Genomic DNA, 25091 nt, shown 5'->3' with positions numbered 1-25091 from the left:
ACAACAGCTGCACCATTTTACATTCCACCAAGTGTGCACAGGGTTTCAGTTTCTCCACATCCTCACCTCGCCTTGTCTTCCTGGACGAGAGTTCCCTGGAACAAATAATTAATCCAAGTGGCCTCAGCTCTCAGTCTCAATATGTAAGCAGTATGAATGTAAGTCATCTCAACTCTCATCCTTATTGATTGTGACAGATTCCAATATTTTCTATTTGATTTTTTTAAAACTTTCTATCTAAAATTTTGGAGGCCAAAGCAGTAGGATCACTTGAGCCAGGAGTTCAAGACCAGCTTGGGCAACATAGCAAGACCTTGTGTCTACAAAAAAGAGTAATAATATAAAAATTTTGGCCAGGCACGGTGGCTCACGCCTGTAATCCTAGCACTCTGGGAGGTCGAGGCGGGTGGATCGCTCAAGGTCAGGAGTTCGAGACCAGCCTGAGCAAGAGCGAGACCCCGTCTCTACTAAAAATAGAAAAAAATTATATGGACAACTAAAAATATATATATAGAAAAATTAGCCGGACATAGTGGCGCATGCCTGTAGTCCCAGCTACTCGGGAGGCTGAGGCAGGAGGATCGCTTGAGCCCAGGAGTTTGAGGTTGCTGTGAGCTAGGCTGACGCCACGGCACTCACTCTAGCCTGGGCAACAAAGTGAGACTCTGTCTCAAAAAAAAAAAAAAAAATTTCAATGCTGGTCCCAACCCACTATATTTCATAACTCACTAATGGATCATAACCAGAAGCTAGAAAACACCACTAAACTAGATCATTTCAAATGTGTAAGTGTTCGGAAAATCAAAAAACAAGAGAGGCCAGGCTCATGCCTGTAATCCTAACACTCTGGGAGGCTGAGGCAGGAGGATTGCTTGAGCTCAGGAGTTCGAGATCAGCGTGAGCAAGAGTGAGACCCCACTTCTACTAAAAATAGAAAAAATTAGCTGGGCATGGTGGCACACACCTGTAGTCCCAGCGCCTTGGGGGTCTGAGGCGGGAGGATTACTTGAGCCCAGGAGTTCAAGGTTGCTGTGAGCTAGGCTGATGCCACCGCGCTCTAGCCAGTATGACAGAGCAAGACTCTGTCTCAAAAACGACAACAACAACAACAAAACACAACAGAGGACAATGTGACAGAGTAAGTAGTAGGTTAGTGGTGGCCCCCCAAAAATGTCCACCCGGAACCTATGAATGTGACCTTATTTGAAAAAGGGTCTTTGCAGATGTAATTAAGGATCCCAAGATGAGATCATCCTAGATTCTCGCGGTGGGCCCTAAATCTAAGGACAAGTATCCTTAGAAGAGAAGAGGAAGGGAGAAGACACAGAGAGTATGGTGATGTGAGGATGAAGGTGCAGACTGGGTGATGCTTCTACAAGCTGAGGATCGCCAAGGACTGCCAGCAGCCACCAACACCCGGGAGAGAGCGTGGAACAGGGTCTCCCTCACAGCCTCTAGAAGGAAACAACTCTGCCAACACCTCAGCTGGGGACTTCTGGCCTCCAGAACTGTGAGTGAATAAATTTCTGTTGTTCTAAGCCACTCAAGTTGATTGTAGTTTGTTAGGGCAGACAGCGGCTGTAGGGAATAAATAAATACAGGGGGCATGGGAAGGTCTGATAAACCTTTCTGAGGAGGCAACAGTGAACATGGCAGCCTTACGAAGAACGAAAGGAAGGAGATCCTGGCAGAGGGAACAGCAATTGCAAAGACGCTGAGGCTGGACAGGATGGGCATATGCCAGGAGCTAACAGAAGGCCCAGCACACCTGAAGAACACAGGTGAACCTACAATTCCACATGAAGGTAACCCTTGCTGTGAAGAGCAGGGTGTTATGAAAGAGCATTAAACAGGAGAGTCTGGGGGGCAGAAATGGGGAGATGTTGGTCAAAGAGCGCAAACTTTCAGTTGTATGGGGTGAATAAGCTCTAAGGATCTAAAGTACACCCAGATGAGTGCAGTTAGCAATACTGCATTGCACACTTGAAATTTGCTAGGAGAGCAAATCTTAAGTGTTCCTACCAGGAAAGAAAAAAATATAAACTCTGTGAGATGCTGGATATGTTAATTAGCTTGATTGTGGTAATCATTTCACAATGTATATGTATCAAAACATCATGTCATACACCTTAGACATGAACAGATTTTGTCATTTACGCCTCAATAAAGCTGGATAAAACTGTTAAATCAATAAAATTATACTTGATTCTTTTAAAAAATAAAAAAACAGGAGACCCAATTTTGGTTAGGGGGTAAGTAGGTAAAGTTGCATACAAGAGTAACTAAGCAAAGGTGTTATGAGGGAGAAGTGAATTCCAGGCTTCTAAAGAGGTGGTACGTAGGTCCTGAAGCAGAAAAAAGCAGAGATTTAGAGAAACATATATATACTCAATGGGGTCAGGGTCTCACATGCCCAAACTCACTCTCATATACTGTTAGAGTTTGCATGCCTTTGTCTGTAGCCTCATAAAGGTATCATATCCCTTGAAATGGTAGTTACCCTGCTAGAAATCTAGTTCATATGAAAGTTGATACATTAGCACAAAAATATGTGTTCATGAACGTAAGGGTTACTTTTATGTCAACTTAACTGAGCCAAGTTACCCAGATATTTGGTCAAACATCATTCTGGATGTTTCCGTGAAAGTGTTTTTGGATAAGATTAAGATTTAAATCGGTGAACTTTGAGGAAAGCAGATTGCCCTTCATAATGAGAGTGGGCTTCATCCAATCAGGTGAAGGCCTGAATAGAACAAAAGACTGACCTCCATGACACTTGTTATTATCTGTTTATTTTATTTTTTTTTTTTTTTTTGTTGAGACAGAGTCTCACTTTGTTGCCCAGGCTAGAGTGAGTGCCGTGGCGTCAGCTTAGCTCACAGCAACCTCAGACTCCTGGGCTTAAGCGATCCTACTGCCTCAGCCTCCCGAGTAGCTGGGACTACAGGCATGCGCCACTATGCCCGGCTAATTTTTTCTATATATAGATTTTTAGTTGTCCATATAATGTCTTTCTATTTTTTAGTAGAGACGGGGTCTCGCTCAGGCTGGTCTCGAACTCCTGACCTTGAGCAATCCACCCGCCTCGGCCTCCCAGAGTGCTAGGATTACAGGCGTGAGCCACCGCGCCCGGCCTATTATCTGTTTATTATTATTTTTACAATCATCCTAATAGTTGTGAAGTGGTATTTCACTGTGGTGTAGGTTTGATTTGCATGTCCCTGATGGCTAATGATGTTGAACAATTTTTTCATGTGCTTGTTGGCCATTTGTGTATCTTCTTTATAAATATTCAGCTCCTGTGTCCATTTTCTAATTGGGTTACTTATGTTTTTATTGTTGAGTTGTAAGAGTTTTTTAAAAATAAACTCTGGATGCAAGTTCCTTACTAGGTATATGATTTGAAATATTTTCTCAGGTTCTGTGGGTTGTCTTTTCACTTTCTCTGTGGTATTCTTTGAAGCACAAAAAGGTTTTAATTTTAATGAAGTCCAACTTGCCCATTATTCCTTTTGCTGCTTGCACTTTTGGTATTGTATCTAAGAATACCAAGGTCACAAAGACTTACTCTTCAACTTTCTCCTGAATAAAGTGTAGTTTTAGCTTTCATATGGTCCATTTGGAATTAATTTTTGAGTATGGTATAAAGAAGGGCCACAACTTCATTCTTTTGCATGTGGATATTCAGTTGTTCCAGCATCATTTGTTGAGAATACTATTCTTTCCCCATTGAATTATCTCAGCTCCCTTGTCAAAAATCAATTGACCATAAATATGAGGTTTATTTCTGAACTCTCAATTCTATTCCATTGATCTCTATGTCAACCATACACCAGTCCTATACTGTCTTGTTTACTAGAGCTTTGCAGTAAGTTTTGAAGTTGGAAAGTGTGTATCATCCAACTTTGTTTTCCTTTTTCAAGATTGTTTTGGCTGTTTTGGGTCCCTTGCATTTCCAAATGAATTTTGTGATCAACCAATCAATTTCTGCAAAAGAATCCAGCTGGGATTTTAATTAGGATTGTACTGACTATGTAGATAATTTGGGGAACTATTGCTATTTTAATGATATTGTCTTCCAATCTATGAACATGGGATGTCTTTCCATTTATTTAGGTCTTTATTATTTCTTTCAATAATGTTTTGTAGCTTTCAGAGCACAAAATAATAATTTTTTTTAGTTTTGCCCTTTTTTGTTAAATTGATTTTTAAATATTTTTTCTTTTTGAAGCTATTATAAGTGGAATTGTTTTCTTAATTTCATTTTTGGATTCTTCATTACTAGTGTAGAGAAATACAATTGATTTCTGTATATTGATCTTATAACCTGCAAGTTTGCTGAACTCGTTTGTTTGTTCTAATAGTTTATTGGTGGATTTTTCAGGATTTTACATATAAGACCATGTCACCTACAGAGAATTTTATTTCTTCCTTTCTAATCTGAATTTCTTTGATCTCATTTTCTTGATTAATTGCCCTGGCTAAAACCTTCAGTACAATCTTCAACAGAAGTAGTAAGAGTGTACATCTTGTCTTTTTTTTTTTTTTTTTTTTTCCTGAGACGGGGTCTTGCTCTGTCACCAGGACTAGAGTGCAGTGTCATCATCAGAGCTCACTGCAACCTCAAACCCCTGGGCTCAAGGGATCCTCCTGCCTCAGCCTCCCAAGTAACTGGGACTACAGGCACATGCCACCATGCTCAGCTGATATTTTTTCTATTTTTTATAGAGACAGAGTCTCAAACTCCTGAGTTCAAGCGATCCTCCCACCTCAGCCTCTGAGAGTGCTAGGATTACAGCGTGAGCCTTGGTGCCTGGCCTATACCCTTGTCTCATTCCTGATCTCAGGGAAAATTATCCAGTCTTTCACTATTAAGTATGATATTAGCTGTGGGTATTGTAGAGGCCCTTTATCACATCCAGGAATTCCCCTTCTACTCTTAGTTTGTTGAGTGTTTTTATCATGAAACGGTGTTGGATTTTGTCCAGTGCTTTTTCTGCAACTATTGAGATAATCATGTGGGGCTTCCCCCTATTTTTAAATTAAGATATAATTTACATGCCATAAAATTCACCCTTTTGAAGTGTACGATTCAGTGGTTTTAAGTATATTTACAGAGTTATGTCACCATTGTCCCCATCTAATTCCATATTTTCATTTCCCCTAAAAGAAGTTCTGTATATCTCATCAGTCATGACCCATTTTCTCTGTCCCCAAACCCTTGACAGACACAGTTCTGCTCTGTGTCTCTGTGGATATATCTATTCTGGACATCTCATGTGAATGGAAACATGCAATATGTTATCTTTTGTATCTGGCTGCTCTCACCTAGCATAATGCTTTTAAGGTTTATGCATTTTGCATTTTGTAACATGCATCAGTACTTCACTTCTTTCTATTGTTGAATAATAGTCTGTTATATGTTTACACCACATTTTGTTTATCTATTCATTAGTTGATGGACATTTGGGTTGTGTTCCACTCTTTGGCTACTATGACTAATGCTGTTATACACATTTGTGTATAAGTTTTTACATGAAATTATGTTTTTAATTCTCTTGGGTATGGAGTAGAATTGCTGGTTCATATAGAAACTGTATGTTTATGTTTTTGAGGAACTGCCAAACTATTTTCCAAAGTGGTTACACCATTTTAAATTCCCACTGGCAATGTATGAGTGTGCCAATTTCTTAACATCCTCATCAAATCATGTGTTTTTTCCTTTATTCTATTGATATATTACATTAAGTCATTTTCTGATGCTAAACCAACGTTGCATTCCTGGGATAAATCACACTTCATTATGGTGTATAATCCTTTTGTTACATTGCTGAATTTGATTTGCTAGTATTTTCTGAGGATTTGGGGCTCTATATTTGTAAGAGATATTCATGTATTTTTAAAGGGTTGATGGTGAATATCAAACTGCCATGGTATTTATATTCCATTGAATACATTTAAAAGAATGATGTAACAGCTTTATCTCCAAATGTCAGTATCTACACTATACCAGCAATTACATCTTTGACAAGTATTCAAACCCATGATGATGATTTCAGATGTCACTTTAAAAATGTGAGAAGTGGCATATAGTTTGTCAAAATTATTTTTGAAGGTACAGAAGAGAAATGGTATGAAGATCACTGCTGCAGTCACTTTGGGGAGACCTTGGAGGGTTTTGAGCAGAAGAGTAACATTATGCTTTAGTGTTTTACAAGCCCTGCTGGGGACAGGGTGGAAGCCGGAGAGCAGTTAGAGGCCATTGTCATAATCCAGCCTATGTGGTGGCATGGACCAGAGGACTAGTGTAGGTGGTGGGAAGTGGTTAAATTTTTAATACATGTTGAGAGTAGTGCCAAAGGGTTTGCTAACAGATCTGATGTACAATGTAGGAAGAGAGAGAAAGAGAGAAAATAACCCTAGCTACAGAGTTTGGGGCTGATCAACCTATCTACTCATCTCTAAACTCATCTCTAAAATGGATTTGATAACACCCCTTGGCCCATAGAGTTGTTATGGTGGGGTTTAATGGAGATATAATGCTCCTGAACTATAAAAGGCAGCGTGCCAGGCCGCCTGGTAAAACGTGACAAACTTTTAGCTATTTTATTGGATATCCCTCTTAGAAGCTGATCTTCTTGTCCCTGATGTTTTATGTTGTAAGAGTCGTTAGTATTTTGTCTTCTTTTGTTTTTACACTAAACTCTACCTTTATAAATAGCAAGAGTAAGTCTTACAGATCTTTGCATCCTCAGCTCACAGCCCAGTGCCTGGAACATGTATTCCTTAAATACCTGTTACTATCTTCTCCTCGCCAAATCCCATCAATAAAATGTTCCAAAATCTGTTCCCTTCTGTCCCCCGTTATCTCAAGTTCCAAATTCCTTAACCTGACTATAAGGCCCTATTTTCCTCTCTTCCTCCCTTACTGCCTCCCAAACCCCCATCATCCATAAATGTAGATAATGGCATGTTCAACATTTATTTTAACACAGTTGAAAATGAAGCCTGGAGAGGCAAGACCCCAGGAGGTAACCCTTACTCTTCCCTCTGTTGTCCCAAGCTCTTGCTAGAAACTTGCATACCCCCCTCAGGCAAACAAAAGCCCTGCAGTTAATGGATGGTCTCTTTTGAAGGCAAGTTAGCAGAGCTCTCACTTATCACAATGCTTTGCAGTGTCCTATTCATCAGTCTGGCTCACTCCTCACCTCCCCAGGATCTAGCCCTGGAGAGCCTGTCATATAACAGATGTTCAATAGCCATTCTCTAAGCACTGCTGGGTGCCAAAGGGAAATGTGATGAATTAGACTTGGAGATGGAGAAATGGAACATTGAGCAAGAAGTCAAAAAGGGTAGTTTAACTTGGGGCTTAAATTCAGGCTATGACAATAATTGCAAGATCTGGGAAAACTCATTTTTTACTTTTCTCAATTGCAAAATGGGCCTATTAATAGTAACTGTGGTGGCTTTCAAACTTTTTTTTTACTGGAACCCTCAGTTAGGTATGTGCGTTACAATGCGATGAGAACACATACACACTCACACACACACACATAACTGAAACACAAGGTCATGAAACAATACATATCCTCACTTCTAATGGTATTATTTTTATTTTAGCTTAATTCATTTTTTAAAAGTAATAATCATAACTGATCATATGGATTTTATGGCCCTCTTATGGCTTTTGACCATTTTTGATTTAGAAAATAATCACCTTGGAAGGTTAAATGAGATAATGCATGCAAAAGGTTTGGACAGAGGAAGCCTCTCTAAATGGGAAATTTTGAAAAGTGCTATGGTAGAGGAACCTACAAAGCGGGAGAGGTGTCAGTTAATTCTGCTGGCAAGTGGGAAGGAGGAAGGTTGAGGATGAATAAAATACAGAAAATACCAAGACTGAAAAAATTTCAGTGCTGCTTAGAACCTTCTCAGCCCTCATCTTTGCATGACTGGTTTCTTCTCATCCATCTCTGGGTTCTCAGGTTAAATGCCCCCGCCCCACGAAGCCCTCCCAGAACAATAGCTCCTGCCAACCTTCCTTTATCTTACTGTATCTTAAATTACCCTGTTACTTCCCTCATAGAATTATACTTATCTGAAATCAATTCCTTATTTGCATGTTTGTTGCCTGTTGTAACCCTTCCAGTTTGAGGACAGGAATCTTGTCTATCTTGCTTATAACTGTATCTCTGATAAACACATTGCCTAGCATGTTATGCAATAAACAGTTCTGGAATTAATCAATGACCACCACGAAATGAGCAAGAAGGCATTGTAATCAAATATAAATGTAATCAATCCCTTACAGATTTTTTTTAAGTGATAGGTATCGGGGTTTATATTTTGCCTCGTTTATGATTCATGAAAGTTGGGTGATGGGAGAAGAAAGTAACCAAGACAGAAATGCTTACTCTTACAAGGGGTTAGGTATCTAGGCTAGCATAATTAAGGAAATACATTACTTGGGGTTCTAGTTACTCTGATCACATTCCATTTCCCTTTGAGATCCTTGAGGGCAGGGCCAGCTCGTTGATTGCTGTTGCCCTGAAGGTAGTGGGCGCTCAATCAACATTTGAGGGACGAAAAAACCAGGCATGGAACCAACCAGGAACGTGTGAATGAGCGACCTGGCTCGGACAGGTTGCAGTTCCTCCCCGGGGCAGGAGGCGGCGCCAGCGTTACGCCAGCCCGGCCGCCGGCAGTTCTTGGTCCCTCCGGCTGACCGTCCAACGCTAGGCCCCGCGGCCAGTACAGGAGTTGGCCAATAGAAAACCGTCTTGGTTGGGAGGTCTGGCAAAAGTGTCCAATGAGCGTTGCGGATGTATGCAAGGGGCGGTGCGACGGGGAGGGGCAGAGCGGAGCGGTTAGAGGTGGGAGTTGGCGCTGCGGGCCGGGCGGGGGCCGCGGAAGCTGCGATGCGGACGGGCCAGCGGCAGTGACCCGAACTGCCGCCCGACATGAACTCGCTGGAGCAGGCGGAAGGTAGGGTGGGCCCCTGGGGCCCGTCCCAGGTCTCTCTCGGAGCCTGGCGGGGCTCCGGAGGGGCCGCAGTCGCGGAGACCCCGCCCGGGGAGAGGAGGCCGCGGAGGATGGAGAGATGGGGCCCGGAGCTGGGGGGCGCGGGGACCTGCCGAGGGGCGGTCGGACCTGGCCCGACGCCGAGGCTGGTGCGTCAGCTCTCTCCGTTCCCCCGACCCCTGCTAAAACCGTGGAGCTCCTCTCCGGGTTTCACTTCTATTTTCTGCTTATTGGCAAACACTTGCACGTCGTGCACTGTAGTGTGGTTATTCATTTTATCTTCGTTTTATTCTGACAACCCGACAAGTTGTCTCCCCGATTCCTGCTGTGGTTTCCGGTAACTGTCGGGGTCAGGACGTGCTTCTTGGTCTTTCATAGTTTAAAACACACCACTGTGGAAAGGATACCCCACCTCTCATTCAGAGGGAGCATCTTAGACGCCCCTATTTCTTAGAACTAGGTGTCGGCGCTTCGATAGTGCCACGAAGATCACCTGTAACCCATTTGGAGGGAGAAAAGGGGAGTGTCTTTCCACACCCACCCGTTATCAGCGTCAAGAAGTCTAGTAAGACCAGACCGCAGAGCCATTAATTAAATATAAGAGCTAGACACTAAGGTCCGGTAACTGAAGGCAAATAGACCTCGAAGACTTTGGTAGTAGGTAATAACGTTGTTCTAACAGAACGTTTTTGGTTCCAACAGAATTAAAACTCGACTTGATTTTGATCCTTGTATTTGCAACCCCCAAAATTCTAGCTTTTGGCGCCGGCTGAGGTTGCTGCTGATTTTCCACGTACCATTTTACGAAGCTTCTAAAAGTGAACCAGCCAGTTTCCTTATATGTGAAATTGGAATTAAAGAAACCTAATTTTTTGTCAAGTGCTTAAAGCTGTCATAGTAAACGAAGTAAACAGTGCAGTGATACATGTAAGTTGGTGTGTAAGACCTGGAGCAGTTAGAGTATCTTAAATTTTGTCTTAATAGACTCAAACTAGTCAAGAGTGGCTAATTAGAAAATTGAAATCTTTTTATCTAGATCTCAAGGCTTTTGAGAGGAGACTTACTGAATATATTCATTGTTTGCAACCTGCCACTGGACGTTGGAGAAGTAAGTTCCAGAACGTTTTTTAAGGGAAAATAAACTGGTAGTTGATACTTTTTCCATATGTAGGAATGATTTGCTTTTTTATAAAATTTTAGATTAACAAATGCTTACTTTTAGTAAACCATAAGATTTCTTTTGGTTTAGACAATTTTTATATTTATTTAACATTGTAAACAATGCATTATAAAGAAATTTTTAAGAAAATAAAATCATAACTTGTCTCTATAAAAGAACAATCTATTTCTTGTAGTTGAATTTTTATTTTTCCATTAAAATACATAGACTTTAATTTTTATTAAACAAATATTCCAACTTTGATAACACGTAAAAATTTCAGTAGTCTGTTAAGCAGTTTTGCAATTTGCCTACAAACTATTGAATAAAGTTTTATTAAGACAAATCATATTACTTAGTGTATACTTGCAAAGGTTATGAAATTACCTGTAGTTGATTTTTAACAAAGCATAATTGTGTTGCTTTGGAGCCTGATATAGAAAAGAAATTCACATTATCACTGTGTATTCGTAAATATCATGAGTGCTTTAAAATAGGATTTGAATGAATTGTGGTTACTGCCCCATGGAAATATATAAGAAATTTGGACAAACATACAAGTGATGAGATCATCAAACAAAACACTTTGCTAACCTGCATTGGGACCAGTCTTAATTTCTTGGATGTTCATTATTGAAATTTAATTCCTGCCAAGAAGGAAGTACAGTAGCACACATTGAGGACATATTTTATTTCAAAGTGTAACTCAGTGTGCAGGAACAAAAGAGTACTATTGAAATTGTGGGGGTGGTGGTGGTTTGTTTTTTGTGAGATAGAGTCTCATTCTGTTGCCCGGGATATAGTGCAATGGTATCATCATAGCTCACTACAACCTCAAACACCCGGGCTTAAGCTGTCCTCCTGCCTCAGCCTCCCAAGTAGCTGGGGCTACAGGCTTGTGCCACCATGCCCAGCTAATTTTTCTATTTTTAATAGAGATGGGATCTCGCTCTTGCTCAGGCTGATCTCAAACTCCTGGCCTCAAGCAATCCTCCTGCCTTGGCCTCCCAAAGTGATAGGATTACAGGCATGAGCCACTGTGCCCAGCTGGGGATCTTTACCTGTGTCAAGATTTTTCGTGTAATTTTTATTAAATCGATTTACAAAGGTTTTTTGTTTTTTTGTTTTTGTTTTTTGAGACAGAGTCTCACTCTATTGCCCCGAGTGCCATAGTGTCAGCCTAGCTCACAGCAACCTCAAACTCCTGGGCTCAAACAATCCTCCTGCCTCAGCCTCCGGAGTAGCTGGAACTACACATGTGCTCGCCACAATTCCTGACTAATTTTTCTATTTTTAGTAGAGAGGGGTTCTCGCTCTTGCTTAGGCTGGCTCGAACTCCTGAGCTCAAGCAATCCTCCCACCTTGGCCTCCCAGAGTGCTAGGATTACAGGCATGAGCCACCATGCCCAGCCGATTTGCAAAGTTTTAATCATGTGCTGTGAGAATTCTGATTGGTCAGAATTTACAGATAATGATTTTCTCAGGTTTTTTGGCTTACCTATGAATTATCCCTAAAACCTTTGTTTCACTGTTACTTGAGAAAATGTATATGACGCTGTGTTCTCTTATAAAATGCAATATTGTGAATACACTTTACATTTTCTCTGACCCGTAGTCTCAGCACTTCCATATAAATGACATCAGTTTGGCTAATGTACCAGTCCAATAAAAGCATACGTATGAGATCCTTTCTAGGACCTTTTTGCTTTTGCTTCATTTAAGAAAAAAGTACCTGTGTAATAATGGTAAATTTCTGGAAATATAGAATTATAAGAAATTGAATTTAATCAGTTCCGAGCTCAGGACATGATTAATTAAATTCCTAAAATGAGGGGTTTTTTTTTTTTTTTCTCTGATTTACCTTTTCTCAAAGTACATCACCAGGAATTCTAGATAATTAAGGTTTTACTATATTTTTGTTGCTCTTTGAAAATGCTCTACATTTGAAAAAGTATGCATCCTAACTGAAAGGCAACTGTCACCATCTGTAGGATGTTAACTAGGTTTTCGTGCCCCTTTATTGTTTTTTAGTAATACTATTTCTTCTTAAGTTTTACTTATGGTTTATTTAGAATTTCTGAAATAATTCTGGCTTGGTGGGGAGAAAGAAACCTTTTCTAAATTCCACTAGCAGTAATTTCTACCCTGCCTTCCTTTAAGTCCCTTAAAGAAAACCTGAGACTGGCTGGCGTGCTCCATACTTCCTACACTGACCTTTGTTTAGCTCAGCAGCATGCAGTTGTCTGCAAGGCAGAAATCCTTTAGTTGGACTTCTTAGTACATTCAAAAAGGAGTCTTTGGTTTGTTGACTTTAGAAAATACGAGCTGGTTTTTTTTTTTTTTAATTTGGATTTATAAAATCTGCAAAATCACAGAAAGTAAAAGTTACATAACATAGAATCCTATATTGAAGTTTTACCATCTGGGTTCTTTTAATTTCATTAGTCTTCATAAGTTCTGACTAAGTACTAATAACAAGGGAGACAGTATCATCAATTACTAAGGTTGACAGTGTTTAAGGGAATTTCTCAAGGTCTCCTAATGCCCAAGTCTCGTCTGTGCATTTTCCATTTAATAAAGTGCTATATTTTTTGGCTGCCATTTATTAGGAACTGGTGGTGGTAGTATCAAATAGTAAAAGTGTATTTGCTTACTAATTTTGTGTTTATCTTTTATCAGTGCTTCTTATAGTGGTATCTGTCTGTACAGCTACTGGTGCCTGGAACTGGTTAATAGATCCTGAGACACAAAAGGTAGAAGTTTTGTTTTAAAATCTTTAGTGGATTAAGTGAGATAAGGAATACTGCTTTCTTATCCCTTTGAAATTTGGTAATTATAAAGTATTCAAATGTTACCTATTCTTACTACTAGTGATATTAATCATTATATTAAAAATATACCTTATATTAATTTGCTTAAGGAAAACTTTAGCTGGCTGTTGTGAATTAAGTATCTTTACAAGGGAAAAGACCTAAGAAATATTACTACATTTACATTATTTGTGAATTTGTATAGTTTTTACATAGCTTATTTTTACTTACTTCATTGTGAACATTCTTTGTTCTGTTTGTTCATTTAGTGTCATCAGTGCCAGCTTTCAAAAATCATAAAATAACATTTCCTTCTGAGTTATCTCTCTTAATACCTTGTTCTAGTCCATAAAGTATTTGAGACTTCACAGGAAACATAGATGATAAAATAGCAAAATATAAGTGTAATAAAAAGTAGGGACTAAATAAAAAACAGACTAGGAGGTCAAAACCAAGAAGGAAACCAGGTCACTGATATGTAGGCGGTGTGGTCCAGCACAGTTGCCAGAATTGAATTAGAAGTTACTCTCCAGGGCCGGGCACAGTGGCTCATGCCTGTGATCCTGTCACTCTGGGAGGCCAAAGCATGAACATTGCTTGAGGTCAGGAGTTTGAGACCAGCCTGAGCAAGGGTGAGACCCCATCTCTACAAGAAATAGAAAAATTAGCTGAGTGTAGTGGCAAACACCTGTAGTCCCAGCTGCTTAGGAGGTTGAGGCAGAAGGATCACTTGAGCCCAGGAGTTTGAGGTTTCACTGAGCTATGGTGATGCCTCTGGACGCTAGCATGAGTGACAGAGGGAGACTCTGTCTCCAAAAAAAAAAGTTGCTCTCAAAGTTATCTAATCAATGAAGTCACAGTTAATTCTATGATTTTCATTGTCTGTGAGGAGAAGTCCCGTATCAGTTCCTGGAAGCTAGCAAAGCTTTTCTTTCTCAGCATTTATCTCAAACAATTTCCTGCTTGAAGTTCCATATAGGAAACAGAGGGAGATCTCCCCTTGGGCACTGTGCAAGAATATTCCTATACCAAATGCAGTGACAGATTTCATAATGTTATTTCTTGAAACATTTCTTGATGGAAGCTGATAGCATGTTTTTCAAATTTCTACCTCTTCCTCCTAACTTGTACCTTAATTTCAAACTCAGGCTTTTGTATTAGAGAAGCAGTAGTCTTCAATTTTCCAGTGAAGATTTTTCCCCCATTGCAGTTTTATTTAGGTAGTCATGATGTACTTTCCACAAATCTTCAAAATCCCTTCCTTCTTTTTAAGCTATAATTAAGTAGACTATTCCCAGTAGCTTTATTTATTACCTTTTAGGTTATACAGAAGGAAAACCTAATAGTAAGGCTTTTGTCATCATTCTCAATGGTGGTTTAGACAGCCAGAGGTTTATTTAGCATGTGATCTCCCTAACTTGATCCACTGAGGTGGAGACAGAAAAGGATGGGAGCAGGGGAGGTTGGTGATGGAATTTTATGTTAATAGAGGATTTTGATGGCAGGCAGGAAACTCTCCTGTGTGTTCAGTTATAAAAATCTGATCTTAAGGCTCCACTTGGTACTCATCTTTAGGGGAAGATTGGAAGGAGGCTGGCAAGAAGATTGAAAAAGATCTGTCTTGGGAAATGAGTCTGACTTCTAATTGGGAAAAATATAAGCTGATTTCAGCTAGTTGAGATCTTAATAAAACACAGAATTAAATGTAATTTGAAATAGGCCCAAAACTATGTAGTTAATATAATTTTCTAAATTAGATGAGAGTATGACTATTAGCCTAAGGGTTGGCTCTTTAGATTTCAGTGTTTAATAACCCCAAACCTGACAAAAGTTTTAGCCAGCAATTGTGTCTGTAGCAGGAGTTGCCAACTCAGCCGCCCGTGGCTAGCTGGAAGAAACTAGGCAGAGAAAGAGTATGGCAGACTGGAAAGTGCATGGATGCCCGACGTGAGGGGAGAACTGCGGTGGGATGCGGTGGTTTACTGCCATGGAGGAGAGAAGGCTGATACTGACTAACCTGATTAAAATTAAGACATAAATCTCCTTATGCACTAACATTGTGCAGGCCTCATAAAACAGAGCTGGCTTGTGAGAATTAAGTTCTTCTCAGAGGTTTTAAGAAGGTATTCTTCTGGAATATTAACCTTTCTTCGGGATATCTTCCTGGGAACTTCTTCCCTTCTGATGTTTTCAGCCTCTCATTTCTTCACCTGACCAACTTATTTAACCACTACCATGTTGGACCATCTCCCTGGTGCTTTTCTCTGTCTTGAAATGTGTACGCATGTTTCGTTCTCTGTCTTGAAACAGGTACATGTGCATCTCTTGGTGTGAGAGTGAAGTGGGGATGTCCTTAGCTTGATTCTGTCGCTCCCATCTGATTACTAATCCATTTGATTCATTTTTCCAGGTGCTCTAAATGCTTGTCTTGTCTTCTCTCTTTCTCCAGTCTACCTGTCTATTCCCCCGTCGTCTGGCTTCAGTGCCCACTCTTCAGTATTCCCATCACGTATCCTGGGCCCTTGTCCTTCTACACAGTCTCAGAATTGTGTATTGTCGTGTTTTCTACTGTCATCTAATTACACTCAGATCTGAAATTAGCCCTTTCTTTCTCTTTAATTCTAGTTCTTTGTGGGCAGGTACTAATCATTTTTCCCTGCTTCAATGTCCTCTGGCCATCTAAACCTCAGTGGCTTCAAAACCAAACTTGTTTTTTGCTTCTGCAGGGAAAAAGGGTGATACTAGAGCTGCATGTTTTAAGGATGTGGCGTTAGCCAGGTAGAGGGGAGGGAGAGAGGTACCAAGGTAGCACATGTGTGGAAGTGTGGCAGGAGAGGAAAATTAGACTGGGACCAGGTTACGAATGGCAGAGTTTGCTCAGTTCTCTTAAGGAATCTTTTTAACAGGAAAGGTAACTAGATCACATTTGGCTTGTGTTTTCATTGAGATCAGAGGCCTCATCTTTTTAGCAACACAGAGTTCAGTGAATATCTTTGGTAGGGTTGTTTTTTGATTATAGGAATGAATTTGTAATGGTTCAAGTATTTGAAGTGGATGGAGAAAATGTTGCTAGACTGTCTTGCTATATAGAAGATACAAAGCATACACATAGTTTTTATTTTTACAGCATTGCAATACAGAGAACTAGGATTATTGGAAGTCTTCAAATCTTCATAGTTTAGATGATAAAAATATTACATATATTTATGTATGAGTGGGGAGGTAGGAACCAGTATTGTTCAACGATTGTTAACATTTTTGTATTTCAAAATTTTGTTTTACAGGTGTCCTTCTTCACATCATTATGGAATCATCCGTTTTTCACCATTAGCTGTATAACTCTAATAGGCTTGTTCTTTGCTGGAATACACAAGAGAGTAGTTGCACCATCAATGTATCCTTTACCATGGATTGAATTTTATTCCTTGGATTAAAATACCTTCTTGGTGATGTGGGTGATTGTTAGAAGCTTACTCTTGAAATGAGAAATTTTCCTTTGACCACATTTATTCAGTATAGCTGCTCGATGTCGAACGGTATTAGCAGAGTACAATATGTCTTGTGATGATGTAAGTATTTTTTTATTAGAAAATTATAGACTTGCATCAAAGGACTGAAGTGATTGGCTTTAGAAAAACAGACATTAACAATAAATTGTCTCTGTGGACTTAATAGTGGGAATATACTTTATAGCACTGATTTGTGACACTTTTTTTTACATTTTAACATCTCTACCATTGAGATACATCTAATCAATGGAGTCTAACAATTAAATTGGCAGAGTTGGCAATGACATAAAATCTTTGCTAATGACATAAAATCATGATGCATCTTACTACTTTTTTTTTTTTTTTTTTTTTCTGAGATAGGGTCTCACTGTGTTGCCCATGCTGGATTCAAATTCCTGGGCTCGAGTTATCCTTCTGCCTCAGCTTCCTCAGTAGCTGGGATTATAGACACACACCATCGTGCCCACTTAATTTTTTATTTTAATTTTTTCTAGAGACAGGGTCTCACTTTTTATTTTTTCCCAAAGAGATGGCATTCACTATATTGCCCAGACTAGACTCGAACTCCTGGCCTCAAGCAATTCCTCCCACCTCAGCCTCCCAAGTATTTGGGACTACAGGCGTGTGCCACTGCGCCCAGCTAAAATAAAGCCTTTTTAAGACACAAACAGAAATGCAACCTGGTGCAGTGGGTTGTAATCCCAGCACTTTGGGAGGCTGAGGCAGGAGAACTGCTTGAGGCTAGGAGTTTGCGATTGCAGTGAGCTATGATGATGCCACTGCACTCTAGCCCGAATGACAGAGTGAGACCCTGTCTCAAAAAAAAAAAAAGCAAAAACAGAAATGCCATAATGGAAAAAGTGGGATACATTTGATTGCACCAACATTTAAAACTTTTGTTAAAGACCTGTTAAAAATCAGTAAGAAACCAGGTGTGGATGCTAAGGCCGCAGGATCACTGGAGCCCAGGAGTTCAAGGCTGCAGTGGGCTGTGAACATGCCGCTGCACTCCAGCCTGAGCAACAGAGCAAGACTCCATTTCTTAAAAAATAAAATAAAATACAATAAAAGTCAATAAGAAAAAGACAAACAGTCCATTTAAAAAATGGGGAAAAGTATGTCAGAGAAGAGGAATTACAAATGGCCAAGAAACATACGTCAAGACTAGACAACCTCATTTGTAATCAGGGAAATGCAAAGTAAAACAGTGAGTTTTCCTTAGCTTTACCTGTCAGACTGGCAAATACTCTGCTAACTCGTGTTATGGTGACACTGGTATACCCACACACATTGTGTCGGCAGTATAAATTGGTACAGCCACTTTGCAGAGTAGTTTTTAATCATTCTTTTAACAGGTAAAATGTGCACGTACTGTGAGCCAGCTGTTCTACTTCTGTGTGGCCACCCTGGCTGGGGGCGGGGAAACCATGGCCCATGCACACAAGGGGGCGAGTACAAGGTGGTTCGTTGCAGCATCCTTTGCAGTAGTGAAAAAATGGAGACAGTCTTTACAGCGCTCAGCAGGGGAGTAGCAAAATAGGCTTTGGTGCAGCTGTGTCTTAGAAAACCAGAAGTAAGCCTTTATGTCAATTTGTAAGTAAATCTATGGAATATTTCCAAGATAAAGTGTTAGGTACAAAAAAAAGCACAAGTTACCGAACAATATACTCAGGTTGGTACCTTTTTCTAAAATTTTAATTACAAAAATTTTCAAACGTAATAGAGGAGTATAATGAACTCCCATGTACACGTTGACCAGTATCAGTAACCAACTCGTGTTTATTCTTGTGTCATGTGTACCCCTGCCCAAGACATCAAGGAATCACCAAAAACGAAGCCAAAATTTAAGTGAAAGTGAGAAGCAGGAGGTAACCAAGAATCCTGCCAATACTTTTGACCTGAGGATAAAAAATAAAGTACATTAATTAAAACCTCCTGGGAATCAGTCCAAAGCTAATCACTATGTTTTGAGTTTTGTTGTATGTTTTCATTGACCTTTTATGAAAGGAAGATGATACGGATTTTTCAAACTTGCTTCTTTGACCCAGCGTTAGGACTTAAGAGCTGCCAGTTACTGAACATTAACTATGCAAGGTCCTGCCTGGCCTTATCCCTTTGACCTACATTCTCTCAGTTGAGATCTTACATTCTTTTTTTTTTTTTTTTTTTTTTTAATTTTAAAAAATTTGTCCATATAATTTTATTTTCATCTTATTTTTTTGACATCTTATTTTTTTTTTTTTACATACTTAAATTCAAGTCTTCCATTCTATTGAATTGCATATTGTCCCATTTAATGGGTACATCATAATTTAATCCCCTATTGGACATAATGTTTGTTTCCCAGTAAATATCTCATCTGTGTTCCCACTAGAACTTAAGCTCCACAAAGACAAGGGTTTTTGTTTAGTTTGTTATTTGCTCCCTAGCACTTCACACAGGGCCTGGTACGTATTAGGCACTCAATAAATGTGGAATGAATACATTGATAACAATTCTGTGTACATCCTTACACTCACATCTGGTTTCCTCCAGATAAATTCCTAAAAGTGGAGTTGTTTGGATAATGTGGTATGTACTTATTATTTTTTAAATAAATATAACTCGGCCCATACCCCATACTGAATGCTTGCAGTGTGTGAGTGTCTGTTGCTCCAACCATTAGTTTACTCTTTAACTTGAAAAATTAAAACTTTATGTTGGAAACAAGTAATGTTTTGTTCAAATACATAGCTTTATTTATTATTGTAAACTTCATATAATAAGAAGTATAAATCTATATAAGTTGAAATTTTATTTTTGCTGTGGACCTTCTGAGTAAAAAAAAAAAAGGAAATGTTATTGTATCTGGTGGATTGATTGGCTTGATTTCTAGGTAATCGGTGGATAGGAAATTCAAATAAAGACATGTATGTGTGGGCTGGGCACAGTGGCTCACACCTGTAATGCCAGCACTTTGGGAGGCCAAGGCAGGAGGATCACTTGAGGCCAGGAGTTTGAGACCAGTCTGGCAACATAGTGAGACCCCATCTCTACAAAAAAATAAGAAAAATTAGCCAGATGACATGGTACATGCCTGTAGTCCTAGCTGCTCAGGGGGCTGAGGTGAGAGGATCGCTCGAGCCTGGGCATTGGAGGCTGCAGTGAGCTATGATCATGCCACTGCACTCCAGCCAGGATGACAGAGTGAATGTATGTTTTAAAGTAATAAAGAATTCAGAAGAAAGCTCCACACAAAGGAAACTGTGAAAACATAAGTATTAATTGTTTAACCTTGACTAAATATAGAAAAATTCCTGATACCTTGTGAATGCCCTTTAAGGCTTAGATATAGGTGGTGGCATTTTTCATAGAACTATGTATTGAAAACATTTTTTTTCATTTTTTACAGACAGGAAAACTAATTTTGAAACCTAGGCCTCATGTTCAATGACAATCTGCACTCATTGTTATGGGACCTAAAACAGCCTTTCTTCAAATAAGTGATACAGCAAAAAGCCATAAAGGATTCCTTTGCAGTTGGATATGTGAAGGTCATAGCAACAACTGACAAGAAGTGTGCAATATTTACCCAGATTATCTTGAGGATGATGACTCACGTTATCAGTGCTTTGGTACCATTGATTACCTGTGTTTCAGTATTAGCGTCACTTTAGTACTTCAGATCCTGCAAAGATTTTTGCAGGTGAAGTATGTATGTATGTGTGTTACTAAGTTAAACTTAGAAACAGAACCTCATTCAGTTTTTATAATGTATTTTTGCAGACTACTGTAAATAGCAAATCAATGCCAATGTTAAACAAAGAGGAAAGTGTTGTATGGACTCTGCTCCCCTGCACCAGTGTTTCAGGAACACCTGCTGGCCGTCCCACAGCTCTTTCACACCGGCTGTTATGTGTGCCTTTCATTCTTACACGTTTTTTTTTTCTTTCAAAAGAACAGATAAATGACATACACTTCTTTTAATCATACTGCGGAACAAACATTGGATTCATGAGGAAAACTCATCTCCATTATGTTGTAAGAAATCATAGACGTTTTGAGAAATACTTTTTGTTAAACTAGATATCGAACTCCAGCAACTATTGTGGTTATGTTTTCCAGTTGATTGTTTTCATTTAATGCTAAATATCCTTTATATTTTTTTAATAATTTTAAGAACACCCCAAATGCTTGTGAATATGCAAGTTTAGTTATAAATTATGTGTTGTCTGGGAATTTGACAGTCATTGTTTTAGATAACTGGATTTCGTGCTGTGGTGGACGTGCTAGTACACTGGTGTAATCGATCATCCCGCTCCATCACAGGATAACATGGGCGCCGTCCCACAAACCAGCCTGCAATTCTCACTGTTCAGAGAGCGTTACTGACATACTGTGTATGCATAATGGCCACGTGTACTATAGTAGCCCTTAAAATTAAACTATTGGGATTGCTGTAAATATTTTAAAGTGCTAGAGGTGCCTTTTACCTGTTTATTAAAAGATTTTGAAAAGGTTAAATTATTTCATGAGCAATCTTTTAAATTTCATTTAACATAAAGTTGAAAATTCAGTAATAAGTCAAAAACTTTTTAATAAGGCTGCCATTTAACTTAAATGTTCATCTTAGCTTTCACATGTATACAATTTTATTCTTTGAACTGCAGCAATAAAATCCTCTGTTCCTAAAAAGTCTTAAGAGAGTATTCTATATATTCTGCTTTGTTTTATTTTCTGTAAATTTTGTAGGTAAATATGTGCATAAAAATAAATACTTTATATATAACCAGTGATTGGGCTTTTCTTTGGTTTATTGTAAGTCTGTAACTCTGAAAATATTTTAAAACGTTGTATCAGATACAGCCTAGTTCCAACTGAAATATTTTTCTTTAACTCTGTGCTTAATAGAGCAAGTTGTAAGTAGCAATTGTAGGTGCCCAGTTTATTAGACTATTACTACTTTTAATATGTCCTATTCATGATAGTCTAACAACATTTGGCTTTTAATCATAAGATGCAGGTTTTCTCATATTGCTCTTTGCAAACTTGGATTGCCAGTTTCCTCCAAACAAGAAAGCTGAATATTTTTTTTTTTTTTTTTTGAGACAGAGTCTCGCTTTGTTGCCCAGGCTAGAGTGAGTGCCGTGACGTCAGCCTAGCTCACAGCAACCTCAGACTCCTGGGCTTAAGCGATCCTACTGCCTCAGCCTCCCAAGTAGCTGGGACTACAGGCATGCGCCACTATGTCCGGCTAATTTTTTCTATATAGATTTTTAGTTGGCCATATAATTTCTTTCTATTTTTAGTAGAGACAGGATCTCGCTCTTGCTCAGGCTGATCTCGAACTCCTGACCTCGAGCGATCCACCCGCCTCGGCCTCCCAGAGTGCTAGGATTACAGGCGTGAGCCACCGCGCCCGGCCTTTGAATATTTTATAGGTCTTTAATCTTTTTTGGAGTCATGTACTCCTTTGAGTATTTGATAAAAGACTCTTCTCCCCTATAAAAATACACCCGTGTACGTTCATATACTTTGCATGCATTTGCATCAGGAGGAAATTTCCTGATGACAGGCTACTTGGAATTCATTGACTCCCAGAGAAAACAGAATTCTGTTACAGTTCCAGAAATTTTTCATACTTTTACTTCTAGCAGAACAATTCATTTTTCGAGAAAGTCTTGATTGTATTGACCCAAGGATCCATGCCGCCTCAGCGTCTCACCACCCCCTCCATCCTCTCATCCCCTCTCCCACGCTGTTAGGAACTTACTGAGTCCCATCCTCTAATTTTACAGGTGGGAAAAACAGTCTCAGATTTGCAAATTGTGCTTCCTTACTCTAGTTCCCCACAACTTCTTAAAGACAGAGCCAGCAAGTATCTGGCTCATACTGAAAGGATGTTTATGTGTGTGTGTTCAATTTGTTAACTCGAGAGCTGTTACAATGTGAAGAATGTAGACTCTTAGGCCACACTGGATTTGAATCTCAGATCTGCTACTTAGTAGTTTTGTAACTTTAGGAAAGTTATGTAACAGTTTCCTCATTTATTAAATAGGCATAATGCCAGTCTACTAGGTATAGGACGATAATATATAGGTGGTAGGCATAATGCCAGTCTTCAGGTTTGTATTGAGTACTAAAGTGTTAATTCATATAAAGCACGTAAATAGTGCTTGGCTGCAGAATCAATGCTCACATTTTGCTCAGTAAACTTAGTCGTTAAGCCAAATCCTCACAGTATTAAAAAAAAAAAAACTCAAAATCTCTTTGTTGCAACCTTGCCCCAAGTCAACATCCTGGTTGAGATAACCTTGAGGAAATTCAGCTTATCTTTTGAACCAAACTCCTGAATATTGGATTAAATGCAAAGAGAAAGAATATTTGGCCTCTAATGATTAAGAAAATGGTGTTTAGCTGTCTTAAGTGTTTTCCTCTTCTTGAACGACCTCACCGAAAACATTAAGGCTGTAGCTACCTGCTAGTGCTGCTTTCTGAGGTGCTCTGATTGGCATTTTGTGGAGCCCATGCTGGCAGTCCTGGCTGACAGATGTCCTGCCTTCATCAGCAGCTAAGTGCCTCTGTCACTCCCTGTCCTGTTGAAACCGTAGAAATTTGGGTCTCATTTTCCAGATTCTGGACTTTTTATATGCTTGTACAAAGAGGAAATATAATTTCTGTCTTTTCCTCTCCTTTTTTCCCCCACTAAAAATAGGATGTAAGTACATCTTGTCTGCTTCAACATGGAGCACAAACATTTTAAAAACTAATGTTTTTAGTGCACAATTGATGTCTGCCATGCAAGTCTTTTTGAGTGTGTGAGAGAAAGTAAAACAATGTTCGCTACCTAAAAGTTTTGAGGCGTGTTCTTTCATCGCCTTTATAGACTCCCCTTTACGTGGCAAGTATTTGCTACATATTAAAAATGTGTGAGGGCCAGACACGGTGGCTCACACCTGTAATCTTAGCACTCTGGGAGGCTGAGGTGGGAGGATCACTTGAGCTAAGGAGTTCGAGACCACCCTGAGCAAGAGCGAGAGTCCGTCTCTACTAAAAATAGAAAAATTAGCCAGGTGTCATGGCACACACCTGTAGTCCCAGCTACTTGGGAGGCTGAAGCAGGAGGATCACTTGAGCCCAGGAGTTTGAGGTTGCAGTGAGCTATGATGACACCATTGCACTCTAGCCCAGGTGACATAGTGAGACTCTATCTCAAAAAAAAAAAGTGTGAGGAAGAAGTTCTGCCCTCTCAGAACTTGTTTGCTGGTGAGAAATACAGACCAATGGTCAGTTACCAGGTGGTTTAAGTGCAATGAAAGGTAAAAGTGTAGGATGCTATAGGAGCCCGTGGGAAGAGGCCCAAGCCAGACAAGTCTTTCTAAGGAAGTTAGAAAGCCAAACATAGCTGGTGTGTTTGGGGAGTGGGGAGAGCAGTTCTGGAGAGGGGTTGTGACAAGAGAGAAGATGGGAAGTAGGAACCAGAACATGGTGTTTCATGAGGGCAGTGGGAAGCCATCAAAGTGCTTTGAGTTAGGGAAGTGACTTAACTGGATTTGCATTTTGTGACGACTGAAGGGGCACGGCCTGGGGAGCCAGCTGGAAGCTGCTGCTGCAGTCCAGGTGAGAGATTCGGGCTCCTGGATTAGAGTGCAGGTAGTGGAGTCTGAGAAGGGAGAGTGGGACTGAGCAGAGGACAGGAGAGGAAGCAATTAAGCACAAAGCCTACCACGACCACCACCACCTTTCCCAGCCTATGTAACTTGTTACAGAAATAAAGCTTCTACGATCACGGCGTTTGGGAGCCATTGCACCTTCCTCTTGGAGATTCTGCTCTAAAGCATGTGAAAAGCTCCAAGTGGCCCCGCAGTAGAGAAACCTGTTTAACTGCCTGCTTTGCTGGCATTTCATGAAAGACCTATTCATTGTGGCTCTGTGGGTGTTTGTTGTGGTTTCTGTCTGCCCAACTCTTTTTTTTTTTTTTTCTTTTTTTAGAGACAGGGTCTCACTCTGTTGCCCAGACTGGAATGCAGTGGTACAATTATAGCTCCCTGCAATCTCAAACTCTTCGGCTCAAGCAATCTTCCCACCTCAGCCTCCTAAGTAGCTGGGACTACAGGTATGTGTCACCACACCTGGCTGATTTTTTTTAAATGTTTTGTAGAGATGGGGTCTTACTATGCTGTCCAGGCTGGTCTTGAATGCCTAGCCTCAAGTGATCCTCCCAACTCAGCCTCCCAAAGCACTGGGATTACAGACATGAGCCACTGTGCCCAGTCTTGCCCAGCTCCTTTGGAGTATCCTTGCCGGGTGCGGGGAATGCCAGCTGTCTTGGTCGATCCTCTCCCGTGACAACCCTGGAAATTTCCCTGACTCCTGCATTTGGGGCACAGGCACGTGGGGAGGCGGTAAAGCTGCATTTCTGTTGCAGGGCACTGGGTAGCGCTCAGTGGTGGTGGCGTCAGTTTCCCCATCTGGCCAGTTCTATGGGATGGGTGTGGGCATTTTTTTTTCTGGAACTTGAAACTGTATCTCTAGACCTTCTGAGGTACCCAATATCCTTTAAATAATTTGTTTTCTATCTAATCAAAGTCAGCTTCTCTTGCCTCCTTGACT

The 25091-nt window shown here is 40.0% G+C and overlaps 1 protein-coding gene across 2 annotated transcripts; it reads left to right on the top strand.

The window, feature by feature from the left end:
- Window positions 1–8889: 8889 nt before the first annotated feature.
- CNEP1R1 (CTD nuclear envelope phosphatase 1 regulatory subunit 1) lies at window positions 8890–21235 on the top strand. Of its 2 annotated transcripts, XM_069456369.1 has the most exons (7): window positions 8890–8994; window positions 9329–9370; window positions 10058–10129; window positions 12860–12933; window positions 16275–16384; window positions 16505–16559; window positions 19891–21235. In XM_069456369.1, the coding sequence occupies exons 1-7, from the start codon at window positions 8961–8963 to the stop codon at window positions 19930–19932; spliced, it is 429 nt and encodes a 142-aa protein (XP_069312470.1). In that variant the 5' UTR covers window positions 8890–8960; the 3' UTR covers window positions 19933–21235. The 2 variants fall into 2 exon arrangements, with proteins under 2 accessions (XP_069312470.1, XP_069312471.1); XM_069456370.1 differs by lacking the exon at window positions 9329–9370 and having other exon boundaries at window positions 8890–8985.
- Window positions 21236–25091: the final 3856 nt, after the last annotated feature.

This window comes from Eulemur rufifrons, chromosome 23 (genome assembly GCF_041146395.1).
Source record: "Eulemur rufifrons isolate Redbay chromosome 23, OSU_ERuf_1, whole genome shotgun sequence".
NCBI lineage: Eukaryota > Metazoa > Chordata > Mammalia > Primates > Lemuridae > Eulemur > Eulemur rufifrons.
Note: the sequence above shows the minus strand (reverse complement) of the source record. Positions and strands in the feature narration are given on the sequence as shown.